The sequence below is a fragment of the Salvelinus fontinalis genome, chromosome 28, assembly GCF_029448725.1.
Source record: "Salvelinus fontinalis isolate EN_2023a chromosome 28, ASM2944872v1, whole genome shotgun sequence".
Lineage (NCBI taxonomy): Eukaryota > Metazoa > Chordata > Actinopteri > Salmoniformes > Salmonidae > Salvelinus > Salvelinus fontinalis.
In genome coordinates, this window is record NC_074692.1 from 695,991 (window position 1) to 719,483 (window position 23,493).

A 23,493-nucleotide genomic window follows, 5' to 3' on the forward strand; every position below is an offset into this window, starting at 1 on the left:
ACATTTGGGGGGTGGGACAGGTTCACTTTCAATAAGTGCTTTGCCAGGAGCCGTTCTGGTTACTTTCTGGAGCACAGTGACAGTCCTGACTCCTGAGTTCTGTTGTTCGTATATCATTGGACAACATTGGGCATATATTCAAAAGCATGCAGGGAGTGAGGAAAAAGCCGACAAAGTATCCGAAGCAGGATATTGTGAGATCACTGCCTGTTAGTGCCCCATTATAAAATAAAACGCCTACAACCCCCCCCTAAAAAAAGATTTAGCAATTTGGGACTGTCTGTTGCCGTTCAAATCAAAATCCAAACTAGACAAACAAAAGTTTGCATTTTGGGAGAAACTCGTTTTCTTATCGAAAGGAGGGAACCAGACAGAAGAAAAGGAAGGGGGGAAAAACAATAATAGCTCAATCAAAAAAAGATCTCTTTCAGAAGAGCTGCCAGGGAGAGACGCTCTCTCACACGTCACCCGTTCCCTTCCACCTTCCAGGTGACAGGCCCGCCGTGCAGCACTCGCGGCGCCGCTCGCTGGTGCTCACGCTCACCCTTCCTAATAAAGCTACACCGCCCCGCACAAGAAAACATGGCGAGCTAGTTAAAGTCAAAAAAGAGGAGAGGGAGAGGAGCAAGTGAGGAAAAAACCCCAAAAGGGGTAAAGAGAGAAAGAGAGGGAGTGGAAAAAGGTGACAACAGTGAGCTAGCAATTTGTTTAAAAACAAAGTGTGGAGCACAGAGATAACATCTTTGGGAGACAGTGGGTAAAAGACCTGGCGCTGCTCAAAGGCTGCTCCACCCTCGCTCCTCTCTCCTCGCCACCCTCCCCCCTCTCTTCTCCCCCATGTCGACAGTCAAACTACAAAACAGCCTTTGAAGTGTGCACTGCGGAGGGGGCGCCGCGCATACCAGAGAGCATTTTGTTTAGCAGTGTCAGACGGTGGCGGCTGGCGGTGTCCCGGGACCCGGTGTTCCGCACGGCTTTCTATTCTCTCGCTCTCACTGCCGCCCTGTCGTTAAGCGAGAGGATTCCGGTTTGAAGGCGCCTGGGTGGGCGGGCGGGTAGCGGAGCGGGAAAAGGCAAATATAAATAAGTCAATGAGAGGAGACAGAGAGGGCGTTTTAATGACACTATGCTGTTTCTACAGGGGGAGAAAAGCTGCTGCAGGCTTCATCTTTTGTGATGCCTATAACCTTGCATTAGGGGTATTAAACGGTGCCAAAAACAACAGCTAGCGCACCGACACCCATAAACAGGGGACTCAGCGGTACTCCTGTTGAGTTTTCACAGAGAAGAAGCATGTCAAGGTGAAAGCAGGCAAATAGACAAAGAACAAACGGAACGTTTCCCCGGCAAGTCTGTAGGCTGCTGAGTGGAGACTAATTGCTTGCTTCAAGTGAAAGATTGAAATGTGTCCCAGGGACGATGAGGGGGCCTGTGGCAGAGCAGAGTGGAAGACGTGATGGATGGTGTTTCACAAGTAGCCTCAGCCCTTAAGCCCTTTTCAGCCCCCTACGCCCTGCCTTTGACCTCCTGACCTCTGGGATCCCCTCCTCAGCAGCCAATCAGAGCCATCCTCAACATCAAGATTGTTTAAAAAAAAAAAAAAAAGGTCCCCAGCCTGCATTTGGAGTTCAATGACGAGTCGTGTCTATTTCTGTGGAGGGGTTTAAAGTAAACCTGCTACTTTATATTGGCTATAAAGGAGCACTTGCTATGCTAATTGCTATCTTCCTACTTATGCAGTCCACAGCTCACATGGCTAATGGCATCATAAAGCATGCTGGTACACGGAGCTGTCCCAAATGGCAGGTTGGAAATACTTAAGTTGATTATGTCTGTTGGCCTCGTTTAAGGGCACATGAAGGATTCCCCTAGCCTAGAATGCGAGGTAGCTTACTCTGGTATAAACATCACAGCCAGCCATCCAGAGGGGAAAGTATACAAGGCAGCCATTATGGTTACAGCCTATGAAGAACATTAAGCCCGGAGGAAAACGAAGCAGCTGACAACGTGAACTGGCTAGTAGGTAGCGGTTTCAACCAATGTGCCCCCCCCCCCCCCTTTGTTCTGGTCTTTAAAGGTGGTTCACAGTGCTGTTCGAGGCCCAGGGTCAGTGAGCTGAAGAGCACATTTTTATAAAGACCCCTGTAGCTGTCGTGAAAGTGCACTGTTAACGGTTCACTAGAGCTGAGGGAGTAGCAGCCGTCCAGCCCCACCAACCCAACCGCCAGCACTTCATGAGCAATGGCCGCCTCATGAACAATGCCGCGACTGACTAACAGCAATATGCTGCTTGATCCATTGCTCTCAAAACACAAAACACACGCCCACGGACAATCTCGGTCTCTGTGAACGTACACATATCGGCAAACCAAATAAATGTGAGACGTTATACAACAATAAACACATAATGCACCTGGGAGACCACACGCACGCACGCACAGAGCGAGAGAAAGAGAGCGACAGGGAAAGAGACTTTGAGAGATGGAGAGATAGAAAGAGCGAGAAAGGGAGTGAGGGAAAGAGAGAGAGAGAGAGAGAGAGAGAGAGAGAGAGAGAGAGAGAGAGAGAGAGAGAGAGAGAGAGAGGGTACAATAGTTCTTCCGCAGAATAGACACAGAGCAGCCGTTTGCATGCCAACCTGTGGCGCAGCAGCCTGTCTGCCCTTTGTATATAAAGTCATTAGAAAGTCATCAGTCCTGGCTGCTCCAAAGCACCTCTAAAATGACGTGGAGTGCTGAGCTGGCCCTGCCCTGGCCTCAGAGAGGGCCACCAGGGGGACAGCGTGGGAGGTGTAGAGGGCCCTGAAATAGCACTTCATTTGTTATCCGCAGAGCTGGCCGGCTGGACACGCGCCGGGGAGGGGATGCTCCATTTAGGCCTGCGGCCCTCCAGCCTCAGCCTCCCCTGGCCTGGCCCCTGCAGGCCCCTGTGACCCAGAAACACAGGCAATGCGGGGAACCCACCACCGGAGGCAGCGCAGCGGAGAGAGTACAGCACAGCAGAAGAGGGAAGAACGTTCTGGTTCGATTTTAGCCACGGAGCTCGCAGTTTTCCGCTTCTGGAGCCGAGCACCCAGTCCGGTGATCAGGAAGTTATATTTGGCTGGGAACAGTGGTGTGAGACGAGGGTGTCGCAACCTGGTGCTGAAACCTGTTACCAATTAACCCTTCAGCAGCAGCAGCAGTAGCAAGAGCTCCAGGGTCCGTGGGCTGTGTGTGTGTCTGTGTGCATGCTTTCGCCTGTGTGTGTGTTTGCGTACGCCTGTCTGCCTGTGTGTGTGTGTGTGTGTGTGTGTGTGTGTGTGTGTGTGTGTGTGCACGCGCGCGTCCGTGAGCTATCCCGACCAGCCACCCCTCATTAAGGGGCTCGTAAAGCCCTCCTACCTGCCGGCCCCTCCGGCTCCAGGTGTGCAAGGTGGCTGCACCTCAGCAGAGGGCCACCTTGGCCTCATTTGGGTCGGGGCTACTTGCCACTGGAATGGCTCTGGAATACCGTAAAACAGCACGGGGCGTGCTGGGGGCGGGGCTGGGTGCGGAGGATTACGATCCTGTAAAGATCAAAGAGGTGGCGGCCAACAGGCGATCAAAGGGGAAGCATGTTGGCACTGATGTGGCAGGGGATTGGGTCGGGTGTGGGTCTGTGTCGCTCTGCTCTCAGCAGCACGCCCTGAGCACCAGGCATTGCTTAGCGGTCACAGAGGACGCCGCCCCCGCCGCATAACAGGCTCACTTTCACAAGCAGCCGTTTAATTGCAGTTAAACAGTGGCAGCACCTTGGCTGGGCGCGTTAGAGCGTCGGAGGTAAGAGTTGATCAAACCCCGCCGTCCAACCCAGCGACCGCAGCGTTAATCTGATCTCACGGTTAATGTAGAACTAAACCGCGTGAGGGTGTTTAAACTGTTGGTTTAAATCTATAATGACTTGCTCACAACAGCATCTCTATAGGAGCCACTTCTGCATGGATTCAAACAGCCAGCCCATAAAGGCCTTCACTCACTTAACATTATCCATTCTGTGGACATGGAATGAAATCGGGATGTATTGAGCAGGAAAAACACTTAATAATGGTTGAGAAGAAAAAAAAAAAGGTCATATATTGTTTTCCAATATGTGTTAGCAATACGGCAGTCTATATAAATCACTAAGGGACATCAGTGAATATATAGGTATGGAGGGAGAGCGAGAGAGAGAGAGAGAGAGAGAGAGAGAGAGGAGTGGGAGCAGGGGAAGAAGGGGCGAAATCACACCCACCACTTGTATATCCGAGGGGACTCTGGACAGGAAGTCCAGGAGCTCGTTGTTGTCAATGTTGTATGGGTCACGGAGCTTCTTGGTGAATTTATTCACCCCTGCAGGCAGAGGGAGAGAGAGCTGTTCAGCGCATGGGTCACAAGAGCTTGCCTACCTTCTATTTCTTTCTCTCTCTCTATCACTCACACCATCTTCATCTTTCTCTCAAACTCCTCTGTTTCACTCACACTATCTTTCTCTATCTTGCTCTCTCTCAAACCTCCTGTGTCTCCCATACTCTCTTTCTCTCACACTATCTTTCTCTTTCTCTCTCTTTCTTTCTCAAACTCCTGTTTCTCCCCCCACTATCGTTCTCTTTCTCTCTCTTTCTTTCTCTCTCCAACTCCTCCGTTGCTCTCCCACTATCGTTCTCTTTCTCTCAAACTCCTGTCTGTTTCTCTGCCACTCTGTTTCTCTCTCGATCTCTTTCTCTCCCGTGCTCTTTCCACTCTCTCGCTCTTTCCCCCTCTGTTTTTCTCTCCTTCTCTCGTTCTCCATCTGTGTCATCAAAGCCCTCTTTGAGCCCTTCAAGGTAACTCGATGTGTTTCAAAAGCCGAGTGCAGACACCATTAGAGACCAGAGCTCCCCTCTCCACCCCTCAAGGAGGTGCTGCTCAGCTCTGTCTGAAATACTCAGCTCACTGAGTTTGTTCCCTGAGCAACTGTGCCATGGAGGTAGACACCAACCCACATGACCGGGTTAATAAAGGAGATATAATGATTTCCCATTCCCAATCTAGCCCACCTTACTGGTTACATTACATAAAGGTACTGTAAACAAAGAACTTCTAAAGGCTTCGTAGAGTATATCTATAAAGGCTTCATAAGCCCTACATAAATCATCTATAAGCATACGTCATACACTATAAACAGTGTATAAACATACAGTGCGTTTTTGTCACATCTAGCAAATTCACCAAAGGTACTGCACTGTTCCATTGTAGTCTTATAAATGTATATTACTACTACGTTTATAAGACTACAATGGAACAGTACAGTACCCTTGGTGAACGGCCATATGTGACCGAATGCACCATTATATGTTTATGCACCATTGTGAAGCATTTATGTAGAGCTTATGTAGCCTCTCTGTATGCTCTATACAGCCTTTAGAAGTTGTACTTCGTTTCAGGCACTCACCCCAGGCCAGGACAATGTAGCGTAGGGGGATATAGTAGATGAGCACAGTGGCCACACACAGTGCAACAATGGCCAGCCAGCTTAGGAACGGCACTGTCCAGTTAAAGGTGCTGTGGAGAGAATGGGAGAGATACGTAATTAGCCCTGAAGGAGAGAAAAAAACGAAACTATTCAAGAGTCTAGACTAAACACGTTTATTTACGTGGGGGGGGGGGGAGATAACCCACATCCTTTAATTCTCCAACTTTACCCTACAAGTGAAACTGACTCGGGAGTCTCAATAACTTTACTGCCTGTCCTCTGCCCTGTGTGTAGCTGAAACGTGTATGTGTGTGTGTGCATGCATGAACGGGTGTGTGTGTGCGTGCACATAGTGTGTGTGTTCCAGCCAGCTTGGCGGGGCTGAGTAAGATGTGACAGGGGGGGGGGGGGGGGGGGGGGGTTGGGGAGGGCTAGCGATGCCGACAGCGCTGGCACGGGGAAGCGGGGGACGAGGGAGCATTGGAGCAGCGGGCCGGGCGCCGAGGAGGAAGCTTACGACTCACTTCTTTATCCTCTCGCCGTAGGAGGCTACTTCATCCAACGCATTCTGCACACTGATGCACACATCCTGGATGGCATACAGCTTGTTGATGAAGCCCTTTCTCTCCGGGTCCTGCAAGGACAGATACAGAGAGAAGGAGAAGGAGGAGGAGGAGAGAGCGAGGGCACGATAGAGCGATAGAGAGAGAGGGGAGAGAGAGAAAGCGAGTGAGAGAGGAAGAGAGACGGGCTGGGCACGTGCATCTTTCAACAAAGAAAACATTTAAAGAGCGTCAAAGACTTGAAGCGGGGAGCCAGATCAGGAGAGATTCTCCTCCAGTTGACTGACTACTCTCCAGGCTGTAATAGAGATAAAAAGTCAGCAGAACGAATCCCAATGTTTCCCTCTTACAGCGAGCACACGGGGAAATCTGAATATGTGAATAGGGGGGGGGGGGGGGGGGGGGATTTAGCTGAATGCCAAATGGATCCATCAATCTTTCTAATGCCAAAGACGGGGCCCGCTTTGCTGTTGGCAGAACACTGTGACGTCACCAGAGGCGACATCCTTGTCATCGTTAACGCCGTCCGCGCCGGGATGAGCACTTCCTTCTCAACATTTGACGGTCGAGAACATCAGCAGGCCCAAAATGGACCACAGAGTTACGCGTCGGGCCGATGGAAAAGCCCCCAGTTACGTGTATTAGACAGAGTACAAAAGAAGTCATGCAACAGTCAATGAGCTGCTGTAGGACTGACCGACAGAACGGACTGGGACAGGATGTGGTGACTGACTGAGTGAGAGTGGGTGAGTGAGTGAGGACATAAAGACAGACGCAGACTGTTGTGGTGGGGGTGTGCACATGCTTGGAGGAGAGGGGGCCGCAAACCAGGGCTCTCCGTCTCTGTCTCGGGACAAAGACAGACTAAGAGCATAGGATTGATTCAGCATTACACCACCACAGTGACCTGTGACCTTTCAGGAAGTTCACTTGTAGTTTGTAAAGACTGTCACCTACGGGCTGATTGTTGATTGTCAGGCAGGTTTACTCAAAACCACTTATTTTCAAACCCACTTTACACTTCCTGGCAGTATTTGACGTCTATGGATGTCCACCTGTGTATGACAATGCTACAGGTACACACTCTGGTCATGGCCTTCAATAATCAACTGGAACAGTCACATCCTAGAAACAACAAGCGGCTAATTCATCTCATTAAAGAGAATTAGTGGATCTTTTTACCCACCAGGCCCCAACCCCAAATCCTCCCCAGAGCTCCCCAATCGCCCCCCTCCATCGCAACCCTTGTCCTGCTCTCCCTGCTCTTCCTGTAGGATCAGATATTTGAAAAATGAACCTGGATGCAGCCAGCAAAAACCACATGGCCTCCTCGAAAAACCACACAAGACAAATAGATATAATTAGACAGTGTCCCAGGGTTATTTTTCTTTGCAAATATTTCACAAACCTCCTTTCTCCCCCTTTCCTCAGCCCTCATCTGTTCTGTATTACTGGGTCCAACAAAGCCCCATGTCCATAGTCCATTGTGTTGGGTTGTGTTGGGCTTTGTGTTCTGGGCCTGGGGAGTGTTCTCGGGGCTCCGGGGAGAGTGTTTTGAAGGACAGGGGAGCGGTGTGAGAGAGCGAGTGGGGGCGGAGGGGATAGGTTAGAAGTCAGAGGAACATAAACCATTGCCACATGCCCCTCGAACTGTGGGCTGACTCCTATTTCCTGCCTTCAAACATAGGAGGGAGGTAGCAAAAACAGAGCCAAGGAGAGCCTTGTTTTTTCTCCTGCTCCCCCGCTCTCCCCAGCAGTCACATATGGACTAGACTAGAGCAACCTGCTCTAGAGAGAAGCTTGATGCGAACAGCTGGCTCGGCTGTGGCCAAGTAATACGCCTCAGAATGACTTTACAGTACCTTTAGTTACGTTGTGCTACCCTCACCTTGCTTTTCCTTTGCCCCTTTTCTGTTGGCAACCTTGACATCCATTGCGACCTTGCCACGCACTATAATGTCATCGCCGAGGGAAGCGTTGATATAGAGCACTCTGTCTTGGATGACAGCGCCATTCACAGATCATTGCGAAGTTCAAAAGTTGTCTTCAAAAGTGTGTGTGTTGAAAAAAGGAGAAAATACAGACTCGCGTCTGCTTCTCAGAGAAGGATTTGACTTTGACGTTTAATGTTTGCACCCTTCCCATTTCGAAAAATGTCTTTCACGCGTGTATGTAAGTGATTCGGCATCTGCTACACGTCAGACATGATGAAGTTCAAACGAGTCAATCGAATTGTAGACTTATGTCCTATTTCTTGTCGGTGTTGTACAATTGCATGCCTTGATGAGGCTATGCCATTGCTAACCCTACTTAACAGTTATAGGCTAGTTTGATTCAGATGAACCTGGCCTACAACAAGCTGATGTCACTAGTTTATGTCACACTTGTCATGTGGTTTCCATGGCCTGATCAACAGCGGAAAGTAAGTGTTGGCAGATCCCTAACGCTGGGTGCTGGTGTCACATACCAGGCCTATTCACACCTAACAGGAAGACCAGCTAGAGACACATTGTGCTCTAGTGACTCCCGTGGCGGGACGGCGCAACGCACGCTAACACAGTCGCCAGGTATACAGTGCTTCCATCCGACACATTGGTGCGGCTGGCTGGCGGGTTAAGCACGCAGTGTGTCAAGAAGCAGTGCGTTTGGCGGGGTTGCGTTTCGGAGGACGCACGGCTCTCGACCTTCGCCTCTCCCGAGTCTTTATGGGAGTCGCATCGATGGTACAAGACTGTAACTACCAATTGGGGAGAAAAAGGGGTAAAATAAATAAATATATAATAATACAAATAACCTTCTCCAGCACAAATGGGGCAAATAGGAACGAGAGCCAGATGGAACACTCTGTTGCGTTACGTGAAGATTTTGGCCTGTTTGTCGGCTTCAAGGTCTGTGTCTTTGTGACCCATCCTACCAGGACTGTAGAGGTACATTATAATCATCTAATGTGTGCTGACATTTCACTGACTTGAAAAAGAAAACAACTTTGAAAATGGATGACTTGATTCATTTCCCATCATTAGAGCTGTATTCATAATGAATTTGTGTGTGTGCAGGGAGTGTGGTGGCAGGGGCCACTGGTATGTCTGTCTCTGTTGGTGCATTTATTAAAAAGTCTCGTCTAATTATGTCAGGGAACTTTGTTGCACATAAACAAAACGCAGACGACGATCAGCTCCCCCGACTCTCTCACCCCACCGCCACGGGCTCTGAACTACAAGTCACAGACTTGGAGTCAGTGATATGGGATTCTGCACCTCCAGGATAATGGAAGAAACCACGCAGTGTGTGTGTGTGTGTCCATGCGTGCGTGCGCTCGTCCATGTGCATGCACACACGCATACAGATGTAGGATCTTCATTTGAGCCGATTTGCCACAGCAGGAAAATAATCCTACAGCAACAGGAAATGTGAATTATAATGTGAATTATAATGAATTTTCGTAAGGAAAAATCAAGTCTGACATTTCAAAGTGGAAATTTCAAACTTTAGAGGACATTTTAAACCTCAATTACACTAAAAGTTTGAAATGTTCTGCATTGCGGGAATGTTCTCCTGAAACAGGGTGATCAAATTAAGATACTACATCTGTAAGGTTAGGTTTGAATGGTTTCTCATTCCCATCGGTGGCCCCTCTGGATTTGGGTCTTTACTGGGGACGGTGGGCCTGTATTTCTGTTTGCCATTGGAATGACTCTGCTCCAACGTCTGTCAAACAGCCTAAGTCCTTATAGTGGTGTAGAGGGAGCGCATATAAAAGCAAGCATTTTGAGGCTTCCGTTCTGTGTTGTGTTGATCTGGACTGTGCTGTTCCAACTGTAAGTCCTGCACTGGGGGGGATCATGTTCGAATTTACCTAATGGATGTTCCTGACGGATCATTAGATCATCGAAGTGCTATCGACCTCTCCTCATGACGACATCAAACGTAGCCCGCTTTAGATTGAACTAAACGATCTGTCGGAGAGAACGGCTCACACGCACACACGCAAACAGCAGCGTGCTACATGCCAGTTCAGTTCGATGTGTGTGTGTGTGTGTGTCTTGCTCTCTCCAACAGATCATTTAGTCCAATCTAAAGCATATGGTGCAGTGCCACTCAACAGCGGAACCTGATGGGAGCTCAAGAGGAAGCCAGAGGAACGCTCTATTTTATATCTGAGACAAACTGCATCGAGCCCTGCTGGGTGTAATGTACATGAAAGGGCTGTGTTTCAGCGTGAGGGACAAACATTCTGACGTCAATTCACTCACTGGGCTTTCACAGCCACAAGATTTCGAGGGCTGGTTTCTCTGCTGGAGGAGATTTTTTTTAATGTATGTTTATTTGTGTGTGTTTGAACTAATACTGCGAGTGCATATGCCCATACTTGTGTGTGTGTGTGTGTGGGTGTCTGTGTGAGTGCAAGTGTGCGTCTGTGTGTGTGCACTAGTGATGCGTGGGTCAGCGGTTCACCTGCACCCACCTGCAATTGCTAATAATCCGCAACCCCCCAGACTATATGTGATAAAGTGTCAAAATCTGAAGCCCGCACCAGATCCTAACCCGCAAATATAGACAACGGGCTGTACAGTCAGAGATGGCGGAACAATTTTTTGACAGTGGGTGCGGGATTTATTTTAAGCCTAATTTAGATATTTTCTGCTTATAATTAGCATTTTGGTACGCTATTTGTTAGTCAGTATCATCATAATTAGATACATGCAGTTTCTCTCCGGTCGTTACTTGCCCTAGAAGACGAAATAAACCCTTGCTCGTAAGAACGTCATAAATCGATAGAATGAATGCTTCAACATCTGTGAAGTTTCCCTCGTTCATCTCCGCTTCTCTCACAGAGCAAAGAGTTTCAGTGAAACATTTCCCAATGACATCCGTCTGACCGGTTTTAAGGAAATGAAAAGCTGTGGAAAAACGACATGTTTCTGATACGATTTCAGTTCAGCTTGGGATGCATATTTTATGCGGTTGAATACTAATCGTCTTTTATGATGCTCCTAAAGATATCCCCTTTACAGACGGTCCCTAAACACGCATCCCCTCTCTCAAGATGAAGGTATTCTCTTCTCTCCTGCTCCTGAGTCGAAATGTACGCTTTGTGTATCATTTCACAGCAAGAAATGCTTAATTCTGCAGGAGTTAATATATTAGGCTACGTGAGAGGTTATAGACCTAGCCAACAGTCAGTGTCCAGATTTCAGTTCCTATTCCATTTAACCCATCTGAACAGTACAGTTCCCTTGACATATTTGAAGTCCTCATCTTGGGACTGTCGAATTTGTACAACGCCTCACAATCATCACACGTAACGTAGCCGGCACTGCCATCATCCTCTTTTATCCATTTCACCAAATCTTTCCCAAACATTACTGTTCTGGCCCTCCCTTGTCTTTAGTATTTTAAACTCTCCCGTTTCACCGCTTTTCTCTTATCCGATTACATGTAGTTATTTTTGCCTCTGTGGAACGACGCTAACTTTTTCTGCCCAAGTTCCCAAATGCGTTTGGCAAGTGGCGTGCATTTGGCACGCGTAGGCTGTAGTTAGGCCCTGAAGCTTAGGCTTTAGCCAGATTCAAATAATGAAAGGAAAACCTCAATGTAGCCTATAGATATGAACTGCACAATAATTAGACAGGCATTTCATTGTTGTCTCTTTATTCAACCCACCCGCCACCCACCCGCCATTCATCCACCCAATATTTCATGACCCTTAACCCGCCCGCCCCGTGGCTATGAGTCAACCCGCGCATCACTAGTGTGTGCGTGCCCTTCATCTACGCATGTGTGTGTGTGTGTTTGCTTGTGTGTGGGCCTGTTGACTTGTCAGCTGTGTGTTGATCCCCGTACTGCTGAGCTTGCCTTCCTATAAGTGTCTGGAGCAGTTCTCTCTATCTGGGAAGACATGGAGGCAACACTCGTTAGAATGTTGGGAGCTTGGTAAGAGTCTGTTAAGGAAAGACAACCTGCGGTGACACTAGAGAGAGAGCTTCCTATACGCACAGCCAAGTTAGGTTGACTGAACTCCGCATTGTGCTTCGGAGGGCGGCGACGTTCCTGCAAATTAATTTAGTCACAAGTCTAAGCATTGAAAAGGGAGACGCGAATAGGGTACGCCTCGTGATATGTTTCATCTATGCTCTCACTTTTTCTGAGAGGAATTGCTGTAGGGTGGGATACTAGATGAGCCATTTTGAACTCTATAAGAGACAGTTAGTTCTGAACTGACTTCAGGCTTTGAGAAGGAGGGAGGTCACCATCTATAAAGATGGCATCTCACATTATATTATTCTTCCCTAACAGACACGTCATAAAAGAATATAAAAATACAACCCCTAAGCCTATTCCACGGCAGTCAGGATGAGTGTGAAACTCTGGTGACCGCTCGCTGCTGTGCTTGAATTGCACCCTTTTTCCCCCCTTTTTTTTTTTTTTGTGGCGCACAATAAAATTGAAATGTCATATAAAACGTGACAGGATGTTAATTTAAGGCTCCCAGAGGGCATTTGAAACAGTTCTTGTTGATTCTGTAACAGCAGACAGCCCATAATCCCCCTCTTCCACCTCCGAAACAACGGCAGTAAAGATTCAAGCTGCTAAATGCTTTCAGGGTGACACCATTTCCAACCAAGGCTCAGAATTAGCAACGGCAGAGCAGCACAGACATAACAACAAATCAAGACTACGTGCGTTTGGCTCTCTCATATTTCTTTAGTTAACAAGAGATTAAGCAAAATACACAGTGTAACTTCAGTCATCACAAAATACTGAATGGTTTAAGAGGAAAGCACTACGGAGCTACATGGGAGTGCACTTGGGATAAATGCAGCTGGGTTGTTTCATGAAACGAGTGCCCTTCTTTGCTATTTTAGTTCAAAATTGTGTGCCAATATTGAATGTTAAAACCCTGCTATAATAAATGAAGTGCCTTTTAATATAGACCACATGGACACTTCAATATATATTATATGAATAAAAGCAGTGCCAAAATTCAGCTCAACCCCAACATGTCTCAACGTTTTTAACATCATTGTGAAGCCATCATTATTTTGTTGCTTTGACAAAGTCGTATCTGAAGCCTATTATTTATCTCATGTGATTAGTGATTCATTTACGTCTGTCCCTCGTGTTAAGATCAGCCCTGTCATGTGAGCCGAACTCTCGTTTCAGATGGTGAAACTATTCCTTTTTAAATCTTTTTTTCCCAAAATAAATATTGAACATCTAATAGTCAAATCAGAGTCTAAAAGTAGGCTAGCCGGTTCTACGCTTTTTTGCCCAATTTTCTGGTGTTTTGGGGTGGAAAACCTTTACCCGTAGATAAACAGGCTCGACATGTTTCAACAATTACATTTTCTTTTTTTGTGAGGCTTGCATTCAATTGTCACTCCCTGTTGCACACAAGGTTCAAATTCCCCACAAGGGGATTTATGGCTGATTTCAGATGAAATTGTCAACCATGTTACGGTCAACCATGTTACGGTCAACCCTGTTACGGTCAACCCTGTTACTTTATTTGGCACTTAATAGGCACTTACTGTAGTAAAATGACCATGTGGTCTTTATAACAGAATGTTAAAATGAGGTGAAATCAAAGATGCACTTCTCAAAAGTCAGCGAATTGTTGGAATGACTCAGCTCTTATATCAAAATGCTAGAACAAATCTTCAGAATTTCATAAAACTGATATAAACAATGTTAACAAATCTAGTTCTTAGCCACCGGCACTGTTTACCAAAGTTCTTCCCTAGAGAAAACAACAACAAAAAAAAGCATTGAAGTTGAGCAGCTCATCTGTAAGGACATGAGTATTACCCAAGACAGCTTTGGAGGGATACCTAAAAAGGACGCAGGTATCTTATCCATCTACTTTATAAAACAAAAACACATGAATCTCAAAAACAGGACCCATGAGACATACTGGTTTATACAGTACAGTACCTCTCGGACCATTCTACAATCCAACCGGAAGGGGCAAGCTGCAGGATCAAACCTGATGGCTCGTGGGCCCAAGCTAGGTGTATGTCTGATAACCATTCATTCACCTTTAATCCCTGAAGGTCAGTGATCTATGCTCATGGCCAGACCGTGACCACACTGTACCAGCGGTCCTCATAGAGGACATGTTTCCTATTAGGAGAGAGTCCCAACTTCAGCTCCCTCCGACCAGCTAGAGATAGCACTGTGCTGCTGGCACATCGCCAGCACGACGTAAGAGGCAGATGTTTCGTTTTGAAGCAGCAGTGTTAATACATTATTTATTTCACAAGTAATCCTTGGGTGAATATGGAGAATACATCTCCGTTTTCCCTCCCTCTCTTTTCACAACCACATAAATATCTGGTTAACCGGGCCCCGAGATGCTCAGCACGTTCTCCCCTATCATCAAGTGGCGCTCGCAGACACAAAGGGCCTTGGGAAGGCATGCAGGAGCGCTCAGTTCACTAACGGGGCGGGGGGGGGGGGGGGGGGGGGGGGTGGTGTGTGTGTGTGTGTGTGTATGTATGTATGTGAGTGTGTGGGGTGTTGCTTCGAAGGAGCCAAAGTCAAACTCCAGTTAACTGTGGCAGCTGAAGGTGGACTATGCAGACACCACACTCTCTCATTCTATTGAGGCTTTTCACCCAGCCTGTTCCCATGGTGAGGGTTGCCGTGACGCCCGAGGATAAATGTACACATAAGTGGAGGTGGAGGAGGCTTATTTTCAGGTTGACCTCTACGTCCCATGGCTCCCTCCTAAAAAGCCTATGTGTGTGTGTGTGTGTGTGTGTGTGTGTGTGTGTGTGTGTGTGTGTGTGTGTGTGTGTGTGTGTGTCTGCGTGTGTGTGTGTGTGTGTGTGTCTGCGTGTGTGCACTTCTAATGGGGCCGAGGTAGTGCTGCCATGATCACCTTTCCAATCTCCCACCCACCAGCCTCTCCATCAGAGAGACTCAAGGTCGGGCACACCAGCCTACGGACCCCCTCCTGCACCATCCAAGACCCTCACTCTGCCATGCTTCCCCCTGCCTGCCCTCACCCCTGCCCTCCTGTCCCTCTACTCTCCTTCCCCTGTCCTCTCCAGGTTCCCGGGTGGCAGCGGGTGATGAATGGGACACCGATACTCTTCTCGTTTGTTGGCCTGGTTCAGCCCGCTGCCCTCTCCATCTCCAAAAAACAAGGCTGTCCCATTCACAACAGCCCCAGCAGAGCTCTACTCTCAAACCTACTTTGCATTCTGAGAACTTGGGTTAAAGGCACAGGCAATTTAGGGATTTATAAGTGATGTAAAGTCAATAATAAAAGGTTATATATCCAATATATACACTAGCACAAATACCATCTGTGTTTCTCAATCCTGGCTCGAGACAAGCCACAGGGTCTGCAATGGTTTCAATTAAACCAATTCCCTTCGTTCCTTCATAGGGCACATGCCCAGCCTTCAAACAGTGGGACACTCTTTCCCTGTCACAGTACACTGTGGTGAAACAAGGTAATATGACAGAGTAAGTCATGCTGATAGTTAATTTTCTCTGATTCATCAACTTGCTTTACAAAATCCAGGCCAATTTATTCAGTCTTCATAACACCTGAAATGTCATTACATATTCATGTGCGGAGATAAAACAAGAGACCGGGACAATTGGAAAATTCCCCTATTTTAAAAAACCTTGTTTTAGAAAAAAGTGATGGGATCGTACCTTCAAAAGCAGCATAAAATATGTATCCTCAACACTCATTACACATTTATGACTCTTGTTAAAAGAAAAGGTAGCAACTGCCTCTGCCTATGTTTGACTTTGAGACACAGCCGCTATCATGTGATGTGCTCCAGATTCCAGCCAATCAGAGGGCGGATAGAAGAGCTCCACGTCTGTCAACAGTGCCAACGTTCTACTCTGACAGAGCTCTGATACTCTGACAGAAGGCAACTTTCACTGGTTTACAAGTGCAGATCGGCTTGAACCGAGGCTGCAGGGAGCTGGTGGCATTTCTCTTCGATATACTGTCCATCAGAGTCTAGACGTCTGGATCGTCTGGTTGTGAATGTGTCGCTGATTCAACTAGAAGGCCGTGACAGGTAGGTAGCAGTAGTATCCTGAGGACAGGGGGACAGGGCCCTCTTGGCTTAGCGACGGTGCAGAATCTCTAAGCACAGGGGGCACACACAGGTGTGAACACACACGCGCACACACCCACACCAATGGCTCACCCATACAGCTAGCAAAGCATTCCCAGATGGTGAAACTATTCGATAGGGGACATGAAGCCCTCTTAACAACTGTTATCTGTGAATGGTCATCCGACACCTGAGACTCGTCATATGGGGAACAGAAATGGTCCATGGGCTTACACAATGATCGATGCATGATGAGCTTGCCCAACATGAGGGTTTAACTCACCATTACAGAGGATGTTGTCTCTTCCAGTCTATCTTTCCTTACAGGGATGGATCCTACCACCCTACAGTCACATAAGGAGGGCACCTTTCCGTGCCGGACCCCCCCCCCCCCCACCCCCAACATTCTTATCCCAAAAAGGACCGGGATGGGCGGTGTCGGGGGTGACAATAGCGCGGTGTGTTACGGAGCGAGCGTGCCAATGAGACGAGGACAGGGACTGGCAGGACAGAGTGAGCGCCTGCAGGCGGAGCGGCTGGACAGACAGACGATGAGCCATATAAGCCAGACAGGGACACCGGGAAGGCCGGAGCGGGGCCACACTTACCACCATCACCCGTATCCACTCAAAGTGCCAGGAAGCCAACATATCCACAAGGATATGGCTTTCAGGCAGTCGGACGTCATCCGAATGGCCGGGCCCAGGCACCTTGTGGGTCAGAATAGATGAAGATTTTTTTTTTTTTTAAACCAGGGACACAAAGGAAAGGGTTAAAACAAGGCTGAGCAGCAGAGCAGAGGAACAGATATCTGAGGGAACGGGAGAGAAAGAAAGAGAGAGGAAAATAATCCACCTGATGTGTTAGAAAAAATGGCAAACAAACAATGTGGCACACTTTGCAAGACAATACTCCTCCACACTTTTCTCCCCACCTTGTTGTTCTTTCACTCTTTATTAGCCAAACATGATTAAAATGCAGTTCCTAGGAGCGTCTCCCGGAAAAAAATAGGCAAAAAAGTAAAAAGCACTTTTTTTTTTTTTTTTTTTTTACAGCGTGAAGCTTTTCATCCTTCACAGACGGAGAGAAGAAAAGAACTCCAAGCAGCTCAAAAGTTCTCTTTATTTTATTCTCCTCCGCACTTAAAAAAAAAAAACCTAACTTGTTACCTGAGGACATGCATGGCGAATCACAAGCTCAATAGCCCCAGAACAACTTTTCAGTCACACTTTTTAGAGTATTAAAAATAATCCCCCCGCGCACTCTTTAGTCCAATTACATCGGAGCACGCAGCTATCGGCGGATCTGCGCGGCGCGGAGCTGGGGCTCCGGCGGCTCCTGCGCTCCATGTGCTATCTGCAGATAAGCACAGTCTCCCTCCACGCCCAGATCCACATTGTCACAATGCTGCCTGTACCCGGATCAGATCTTACAGCATTACACACTGCTGAGAGGTTACCTGTGTTTTCCCCTCTAATGTCACCGTGATAGGAAAACAGAGAGACGCAGAGAGGGAGAGAGAAAGAGAGATAAAGAGAAGCAAAGGGAACGATAGAAAGACGGCTCCCGGAACGGGAGAGAGACAGCGAAAGTAGAAGAATGAGGGAAAAAGGGAGATAGACGGAGAAGAGGACGAGCGAGAGGGGTAGAGATGGCTGTGAAATGGGGTGTAGCGTATTAAGGTGCTGCTGTTAGGCCCAGGGGTCAGGAGAACGGGAGTGTGTTGCTAGGGCGCCATGGGCGTCGACGATACAGCAGCGGTTTAATACCCATACACCTGCCAGGCCATCGATAAACACAGAGCTGCTATCAGGTCGCCACAGCTGCCTAGAACCCCCATTATATCCTCCATTACTGACTCCACATGGTAACAGCAAGGAGATTAGCAACTTTTTGTTATTAGCAGATAGTATCTTCGTATACTCGCCTTAACAGCATAGCAGTGGTATCACTTGATGTTCTCTCTCTCTCTCGTGTCATTAATTGTCAGTCGGAACTCAATGAAAGCTTCCCCGAAAAAATGACATACAGCATGAATAACACAAACAGTGTTTTTTCAAATTATACTGAACAATGTGCTGTTCCCTGTGTGAGTATGAGTGTGCGTGCTCTGCGGAGAACGTGTGTGTGTGTGTGTGTCCTTCGCCTACAGGGAGAGGGATGGTAAAAAGCCTGCCTCAGCAATACAGAGGAGAAGGATAAAGAGATAGAGAAATGACTCGAGAGAGGGAGAGTGGGGTAGTGTCAGCTCTTCATCTCTTTTCAAGAGATCCTTACTTGAACTTAGAATATCCATCACACCTGAGTCCACATGAATGTTCGAATGACGAGTAGCGAAATGTCTATGGTGTTATTCACACCGGGCGTCTGTGTCTGTACAGTAATGCCTAGGAAGCATACTGGGAAATGGGACAGACACGTGCTTAACAAATCAGGACTCCTTCGCTGTACTAAGTTGTTGAGTCGACATAATCGGAAACAAAGAATGAACAACAACAAACAGCGCTTCTCTATACCGTCTAGAGTCTCTACCAGCACCTCATCAGGGCACCTCACTGTAACACGTGACGCCGTCAAAGTGTCCCTGGTGTTTCTAAGCCAAGTACGTAACGCACGTACAGGCCTGTGTGGGTACCAACGCTCAAACTACTCTAGAGGACATAGACAATATACCCAGCAGGGACAGATGGAACGAGAAAGTGAAAGGGAGGGAGAGGGAGAGACAGAGAGGAGAGCGCGCCAGAAAAGAGAGAATAAGCGAGAGGAGAGAGAGAGCGAGGGAAGAGGAAAGGGAGGTGGAGGAGGGAAAGGGAGAGAGGGAGGGAGAGGGAAGAGAGAGAGAGAGAGAGAGAGGGAGAAGGCTGACATCTGTAGTAGGTGTAAAGAGGCGTGAGGGTGAGGTGTGTGTGTGCGAGCGCGGTAAAGCCGTGAGTGGGACATGATTGCAGTGTGTATCTTATCTGGCTAGCAGTAGTCCTGAGGCGAGACGAGCGCGACTCCAGTGGCCAGCCATGCGTAGTGAGTGTAATCTCAGAGCTTCTTCAGCCCCTCTATCCCTCTCTGGGAGACAGGCTATCACACACAGGGACCCTGGAGGTGATAACTTTACTCCAGCTCTGGACAGCAGGCTGTGTAAGACAAAGCTGCAACATAGACGTCATTCAGTCCCTACAGATACTACTGGATAGTCTAGTCTGTCCAGTACTTACACCTAAAGCTCCCATGGCATACATGTACCAACCTGATCTCACAGTTTCACTCCGGAATTTGACGTATTTTGTCGAGGGTTGATTACTGACCCGTTAATTTCGCGTGGTTACAGGGTTAATTCCGCGTGGTTACAGGGTTAATTCCGCGTGGTTACAGGGTTAATTCCGCGTGGTTACAGGGTTAATTCCGCATCGTTACAGGGTTTAAAACAGGGTTAAGTTTAGATATTGATTCCGCGTGGCTAAGGTTAGGGCTATGGTTTGGGGAAGGCTTAAAACAAAATAATAATAATAATAATAATAAAAAGCACTGTTTCCAGTATCATCAACTTGTCTCCCTGCTTGCTAGAGAATTGTGAACTACAATGGCGCATTGGTCTAAGCAGTTTTTAAAAATGTATTTTTATTTCACCTTTATTTAACCAGGTAGGCCAATTGAGAACAAGTTCTCGTTTACAACTGCGACCTGGCCAAGATGAAGCAAAGCAGTGCGACAAAAACAACACAGAGTTACACGTGGGATAAACAATCGTACAGTCAATAACACGTTATAAAAATCTGTATACAGCGTGTGCAAATGAAGTAAGGAGGTAAGGCAATAAAAAGGCCAATAGTGGCGAAGTAATTACAATTTAGGGAATTACACGAGTGATATATGTGCAGATGAGGATGTACAAGAAGAAATACTGGTGTGCAAAAGAGCAGAAAATCAAAAACAAATATGGGGATGAGGTAGGTAGTTGGTTGGTTGGATGGGCTATTTACAGATGGGCTGTGTACAGCTGCAGCGATCGGTAAGCTGCTCAGATAGCTGATGTTTAAAGTTAGTGAGGGAGATATAAGTCTCCAACTTCAGCGATTTTTGCAATTCGTTCCAGTCATTGGCAACAGAGAACTGGAAGGAAAGGTGGCCAAAGGAGGTGATGGCTTTGGGAATGACCAGTTTGTGTGTTGCTATGGTGACCAGTGAGCTGAGATAAGGCGGAGCTTTACCTAGCAAAGACTTATAGATGACTATGTAGCGAGGACCAGCCAACGAGAGCATACAGGTCGCAGTGGTGGGTAGTATATGGGGCTTTGGTGACAAAACGGATGGCACTGTGATAGACTGCATCCAATTTCCTGAGTAGAGTGTTGGAGCAATTTTAAATGACATCGCTGAAGTCAAGGATCGTTAGGATAGTCAGTTTTACGAGGGTAAGTTTTGCAGCATGAGTGAGGAGGCTTTGTTGCGAAATAGGAAGCTGATTCTAGATTTAACTTTGGATTGGAGATGCTTCATGTGAGTCTGGAAGGAGAGTTTACAGTCTAGCCAGACACCTAGGTATTTATAGTTGTCCACATATTCTAAGTCGGAACCGTCCAGAGTAGTGATGCTAGTCGGGCGGGCAGGTGCTTGCAGCGATCTGTTGAAGAGCATGCAGTTCGTTTTACTAGCATTTAAGAGCAGTTGGAGGCCACGTAAGGAGTATTGTATGGCGTTGAAGCTCGTTTGGAGGTTAGTTAACACAGTGTCCAAAGAAGGGCCAGATGTATACAGAATGGTGTCGTCTGCATAGAGGTGGATCAAAGAATCAAGAGCGACATCATTGACATATACAGAGAAAAGAGTCGATCCCAGGAATTGAACCATGTGGTACCCCCATAGAGACTGCCAGAGGTCTGGACAACAAGCCCTCTGATTTGACACTGAACTCTCTGAGAAGTAGTTAGTGAACCAGGCGAGGCAGTCATTAGAGAAACCAAGGCTGTTGAGTCTGCCGATAAGAATACGGTGATTGACAGAGTCGAAAGCCTTGGCCAGGTCGATGAAGACGGCTGCACAGTACTGTCTTTTATCGATGGCGGTTATGATATCGTTTAGGACCTTGAGCGTGTCTGAGGTGCACCCGTGACCAGCTCAGAAACCGGATTGCATAGCGGAGAAGGTACGGTGGGATTCGAAATAGTCGGTGATCTGTTTGTTCAATTGGCTTTCGAAGACTTTAGAAAGGCAGGGCAGGATGGATATAGGTCTATAACAGTTTGGGTCAAGAGTGTCTCCCGCTTTGATGAGGGATGACCGCGGGGTGACCGTGGGATGACCGCGGCCGCTGTCCAATCTTTAGGAATCTCAGACGATACGAAAGAGAGGTTGAACAGACTAGTAATAGGGGTTGCAACAATGGCGGCGGATAAGTTGCTCTCTGGCTTGAGCCCAGCGCCTTGCCATAGTTATGTTTTGGAGGGGGAGCGCCGACGAAGGCACCTTTCCACGTCCTCAGCACCTTTTCAAACGCTCGAAATCCACGGCTCTTTCCGGTCACCAGCCTGACGTGTACACTCTTAGAAAAAAAGGTGCTTTCTAGAACCTAAAAGGGTTCTCCGGCTGTCCCCATAGGAGAACCCTTTTTGGTTCCAGGTAAAACCCTATTGGGTTCCATGTAGAACCCCTTCCCCAGGGGGTAGGTGTGTGAGTGCGTCTGTCTGTCGCTCCGTTAATCATACAGGTCTCGCTCACTCTCTCACTCTCTCTCACTCTCTCTCACTCTCTCTCACATAGCGATGAGTGAGCAGACGGCGACGTGTGTGTGTGTGTCGACGGAGTGTGGTGGCAGAACCATCGCCTGCTGGATCCCCTGTAGCGAGGGCCTGTCTGGAGGATGACAGACAAGTAACAGGCAGGAGCCCAGAGAGACGTGGAGGGAGGGAGGGGTGAGAACCAGTACCAGCCAAGGTAATGACATCCTCATTAGAATATGGTTACTTTGTTAGTGTGTGTTTAACTCTTCAACTGTAGTGCAGGTGTTGACATTGATGACATTGAGACCTTGGTATATCTAGTGTGTGTGTGTGTATGTGTGTGTGTGTGTGTGTGTGTGTGTCTAGTCATTGCCATGAATTTACTGGCTGTGGAAGGGTTCGCAGGAAACACATCTTGAACATCTTTAAGTTCTGCCATTTGCACACACACACACACACACACACCTGGACTATCTCAACAGGTACTATAACGCTCTATGAAACTGTCTTCTGCATTGATGTCATGTTCTCATCCCACATGGACAGTTCACAGGCAGGCATGCAGCGCGCTCACACACACGCACGCACGCACGCACGCACGCACGCACGCACGCACGCACGCACGCACGCACACACACACACACACACACACACACACACACACACACACACACACACACACACACACACACACACACACACCCAGAGAGAGAAGAGGAGGAGGAGGAGGAAGAGGAGGGAGAAGCAGCACACAGAGTTAAGCTCCATTCTTCTTTTCCCCTTCAGGTGCCCGCTTGGGTTTAACAACTGAGCCGTCCCCATCAATTAGCCTGGACTTTGGACTTTCATTGAGAGTAAGTGACTAATATCAGCATTGGCTAAGAAGAAAGACACTTTTCACGATTGCCCAACAATCGGTTAAGTGGATACACATGTGGCGGCCTCGGCAAAGCCTGCAAGGGGTCCTCTCCCCAATAAAAAACAGGTGCTCCACTTTTTTGCCATGTAATACCCCATTTAGCCCCCGGAGCAAAGGTTATCCAGCTAATAGCTGCCTTGTGGTGCACAGGGAAGAGCAGCACACACGGCCAGAACGGAACATCTGGAACGGATTGCACATACTTGCAACATATGCTTCAGGTTCAATTAAAATGAGGCCTTGGCACATTTATTAATCTTTTTTTTTCTACCTTTGTGCCATGAAAAAGGCCTCCTCTGACCTGACCTTAATATTATACAATTTTAGCAAAGACGAGAGGTAATGAGAGCGTCAGGTCATTTCAATACCTGAGAGTGAGAATGGAAATGACAAATTTGTTCAGCCTCAAAACTCCATTTGTTGTGCACTTAACCAGGGAATAAAGGGGGAAAAAGAGGGTGTAAGAATGAAAGAGAACGGGGGGAGGGGGGGGGGCAGGGATGGAGGGAGGGAGGGAAAGAGTGAGGGAGAGCGCTAGGGTGGTTTGAGGAGATAGATATTGGTGAAATAAACAAGAAAAACAGCCCCCTTTCAACTTCCCTACAGCTCAAATGGAATGCTAACAGTTGAGGGGAGCGATAGATCAAAATGTATGAAGCCAGAGTTGGTCAATTGTAGCCTTTGTGGTCGCCTTGCTATCCGGCGCCCCAGCCCTGTGTGCAGAAAGAGCAGGGCCCTCTTATGTGGAATAATCAGCT

The 23,493-nt window shown here is 47.7% G+C and overlaps 1 protein-coding gene across 1 annotated transcript in view; it reads right to left on the bottom strand.

Moving 5' to 3' along the window:
- Positions 1-23,493, bottom strand: part of LOC129825919 (multiple C2 and transmembrane domain-containing protein 1-like) — a gene marked incomplete at its 5' end in the record, with an annotated part of 45,032 nt that overhangs the window by 6,514 nt on the left and 15,025 nt on the right. Inside the window, 4 exon segments of the mRNA XM_055886036.1 lie at positions 4,252-4,349; positions 5,431-5,540; positions 5,976-6,085; positions 16,714-16,815. Coding sequence (XP_055742011.1) covers positions 4,252-4,349; positions 5,431-5,540; positions 5,976-6,085; positions 16,714-16,815 — 420 coding nt within the window.